At 38.8% G+C, this 3,892-nt stretch overlaps 1 protein-coding gene across 1 annotated transcript; it reads left to right on the top strand.

The window, feature by feature from the left end:
• Positions 1–447: 447 nt before the first annotated feature.
• On the top strand, positions 448–3,080 carry LOC122879139 (transcobalamin-1-like). Its single transcript, XM_044202890.1, has 4 exons — positions 448–607; positions 720–861; positions 2,570–2,706; positions 2,809–3,080. Exons 1-4 carry the CDS (start codon positions 541–543, stop codon positions 2,868–2,870), a joined length of 408 nt encoding a protein of 135 aa, XP_044058825.1. The 5' UTR covers positions 448–540; the 3' UTR covers positions 2,871–3,080.
• The last annotated feature ends 812 nt before the right edge of the window (positions 3,081–3,892 follow it).

Raw genomic sequence — 3,892 nt, forward strand, 5'->3', positions numbered from 1 at the left:
GCCTTTGTTCCCGACAGACACAACCATTAGATGGACTTGTCAAGAAAGTTTTAGGCACATTTAAGAACATTTTCTGATCTGTCTAATCTGATATTCACTGCTGTTTTAGCTCTGGTTTTCATTTACCTCCTCCGGTGAAAATGATTTGGGTCTTTTTAACTGTGCTAGTGCCACTCTCTTCACCAGCCACCTCCACTTTAAATCTATGCCATTTCATGCTGGCATGCTAGAGCTTTAAGCAACCATAATAAACCACCTATGTTGAGGTGATGGAAGAGTATCTTGACACATGATGCAGTTATTTCAATGTCATTGTTCATTGTTCGGTTTACAACATTTTGCAGTGCAAACATTATGTCATAACATAACCTCAAGGTGACATTTGAATTGGTTCTATGGAAAATATTATCAGCGTTTTCAAACTAAGATCAACAAAGCTCACTGTGCTCCAGTACTGTAAACAGTGATGACTGCAATAAAACCTGGTGACTGTGGAAGTACAGTCAGCTTGCAGTCAGCTAAGACTCCCGTACACCAGCCATGATGATGGTGCCTGCTCTGCTCTCTGCAGCGCTACTGCTGCTGCTTCCTGGGACTCTGACTGAACGTAAGCTTCAGAATAATTCAGAAAACTTTATTTCAAATGATTGGCATGATTACTGAATATCAAAAACTCTCTACCTATTTTTCACCTGCTGTTTTTGTCATCTATCATTCAGAAAGTGAATCCATTTCCATTGATGTGGTGGTGGAGAACAGCTTACTAGGCACCGCTCCTGTGACCTTCAGCACTCGTGTGGTTTACAGAGGCATCCTACTGGGTGCATTGAAGAGACTCATGGACTCCAATGCAAACTTTAAGTAAGATCATAAACCAATTGCAACCTGAGAGTGACAAGTCCTCAACATTAAAAATGATCTTACAAGTATGAAACATGCAGATTGGCACTTTGCAATAGTGATTCACAGGCATTTCATCAAAAAATTTTCACAATATACACATTTGTAAAGTGGTGTCCCTCTTTCTCAAGACTGTGCTCAGAACAAATTCTCTAACACACCGGAAGTGCTGTGTATATGCAACACCAGCAGTATGTTTGAAATACATTTACAAATGTTTCTCTTTGTATTATTTTGGGACATTAGTAAAACAGCTAAAGCTAAACTGTAACCAAACATTGAGCCGGTAACTGGATTATAACTGTTCCTCTCACATCTTATTCCTATGACTAATATTCATATTACCACTACCATTACATTATTACTATTTTAAAATTCTTGGTTGCAATTTGCATTGTGCTTCCCTCTCCCCTCCCCCCTTCTCGCTCTCTCTTTCTCTCTTTCTCTCTATCTCCAAACCTCTCTCTCTCTCACTCCAAATCTCTCTCTCTCTTTCTCTCTATCTCCAAATCTCTCTCTCTCTCTCCAAATCTCTCTCTCTCTTTCTCTCTATCTCCAAATCTCTCTATCGTTCTCTCTCTCTCGTTCTCTCTCTCTCTCTCTCTCTCTCTCTCTCTCTCTCTCTCTCTCTCTCTCCCACAGCAGCACCACTGAGTCTGGTTCTGTCTGAGGTTTCTGCCTGTTAAAAGGAAGTTTTTCCTTGCCACTGTCGCCAAATGCTTGCTCATGGTGGGATTTGTTGGATCTCTGTAAATAATATTATAAAGAGTACAGTTTAGACCTGCTCTATAGGAAAAGTGCAATGAGATAACGTCTGTTATGAATTTACGCCATATAAATATAATTGAGTTGAATTGAAGCTCTTAACTACAACACTGATCCACAGAGGGAACACAGGAATTATATCCACACACCCATCATTTGTCAAGGGGCAGCAAACTTTAAAATTTCAATGAGAGAGGGCGGTGAAACACTGCTTTTCAGCCTAATATTAGGTTACTCTGATATTCGGAACCAGAGCTGGACGACATTGAGTGGAATATTTACAGTTTTTAATACTGAGCATAATCATTATATAATTATGGGCAAATATCTTCCTGTATGTTGTCTATCCAGGGTTTCCCATAGCATATTATAGTGGGGGTGTTTGAATTAGAAAGTGCCTCCACTAACATCAGAAGAAATATATATACTTTTATGAAATATTAAAGATACCATTCAGACTTGTTCTAAGATATATATAAAAAACTTTGCTTTGCGTAATCATTTGTGTCTGATATGGTTTTTCCTCATCCCACATTACCTAGTTAGACATTCTTAAAAAACAGCTGCAGATAAATTAGAAACTTTTGGTGTTATTATTAATTAATTAATCATATTTTTATCACACATATAATCATATTTATTATATTTTCACAACAAAGACTTAAATATTCACATATGATAAAATAGAAAACACAAAATTCACAACAAAATAAAAATATGTAACCTTTGAAAAAAGAACCAACCATAAAATAGTGATGTGTCCGTCGCAAATGAGTCGGCTCTATGAGCCGGCTCCTTTAAGTGAACGATGGGGGCCGACTAACCAGTTTCCCGGGGAAACCCTGCTGTTTATTATGTCTTCTTACCTGGTGGACATCAAGTGTTCTTCTGTTTGGTCCTGCAGGTTCACCTACACAGAGGATCCAAACTATGGCCCGTACCTGGAGAGTGTGAACGGTGTGGCTGGAAGCAATAAAGACCGTACATACTGGGAGCTGCTGGTCAGGACTCCTTATGGCAAAATCATAAGACCTGATGTTGGTAAGTCCACTGTGAAAATGTCTGTCGATCAGTCTTTCTGGTTGTAATTTTACTGTAAATTGTAAATCAAATTATAATCCACTATATGGATCTTGTTTGCAGGTATTGGATGTTACATTCCTGGTGCAAATGAGCAAATCATTCTGAAATTTACCAAGTGGTGAAGATTCAGCAGCCACCGCACATCAACATGAGATCAGAGCCAGTGTTGGAATCGACTTTATGACAGTGTATTTCATATGTGAACAAACAGCATGCATCTGTGTTTAATGTTGAGTGAATAAAATATCTCTCCATGTGTTGATTTCATTGGTTTGCAATGGGAAATGAACATAAGCTAATAAACAGTTGTCAACACTACTGACAAAGAAACAGCTGACGTTGTAGTGTTTTGAATGTATGATGTGTGTTTCAGGGGACTAAGCGGTCGGACAGAAGGCCAATCAACTTTTTAAATGTCACGTTTTTAATGCTGTGAGCACGACAAATGAAATTCCATTCAATCCCATTGTATTGAGTGAGTAGTTGTCATTGGACAGACTCAGCTCTGTGAAGCACACCACCATTTCTGACCAAAACACTGTAGCTTGGAGAGATGCACGACGTTGTCTTTTCTGTGTACCTGCAAGAGAGCGCTGAAATCAGGATGGCCTGTCACACATAGGTTCATCCACTGCATTGCTGCCTTACTCTGACTCCTCCAACAGCGTTTCCAAAAAGTAAGTAAAGCTATATTTATATAGCACTTTTTAAAACACACAGTCACAAAGTGCTTCACACACAAGAAAAATATAAATGAATAAATAAATAACGTAAAAGATAAAAGAGAAATTACAATATAAAACACAGCACAAACCCAAACTAAAATGAACCAAAACACAAGTCAGAGATGGATGGAGATCTATAAGAAGGCTTGCCTATGAAGATGAGATTTTAGAAGCCACTTGAAACATTCCAAAGATGCAGCAAAGCTGATAGTTTGGGGAAGATGAGGGTTGGAGCTAAAACAGCGAAGGCGCGATCACATTTTGTTTTGCAGTTGGAGCGGGGGATGGATAAAAGCAGTGGTCGAGAAGTGGAATGAGGAACGAGGAGATCCACATGAGGAAATGTAACTGGGGGCAAGGTCATGCAGAGCTTTATATGTAGGATCAAATGGATCTTGTAGTTCATTCTGAATTTTCTA

Source organism: Siniperca chuatsi, linkage group LG7 (genome assembly GCF_020085105.1).
Source record: "Siniperca chuatsi isolate FFG_IHB_CAS linkage group LG7, ASM2008510v1, whole genome shotgun sequence".
Classification (NCBI taxonomy): domain Eukaryota; kingdom Metazoa; phylum Chordata; class Actinopteri; order Centrarchiformes; family Sinipercidae; genus Siniperca; species Siniperca chuatsi.

Excerpts from the sequence above, each read along its gene's own strand:
- LOC122879139 (XM_044202890.1), top strand. The coding sequence starts at position 541 with ATGATGATGGTGCCTGCTCTGCTCTCTGCAGCGCTACTGCTGCTGCTT. Across the intron at positions 608-719 it reads TCCTGGGACTCTGACTGAAC|AAAGTGAATCCATTTCCATT; the intron begins GTAAGCTTCAGA and ends TCTATCATTCAG. Across the intron at positions 862-2,569 it reads GACTCCAATGCAAACTTTAA|GTTCACCTACACAGAGGATC; the intron begins GTAAGATCATAA and ends TTGGTCCTGCAG.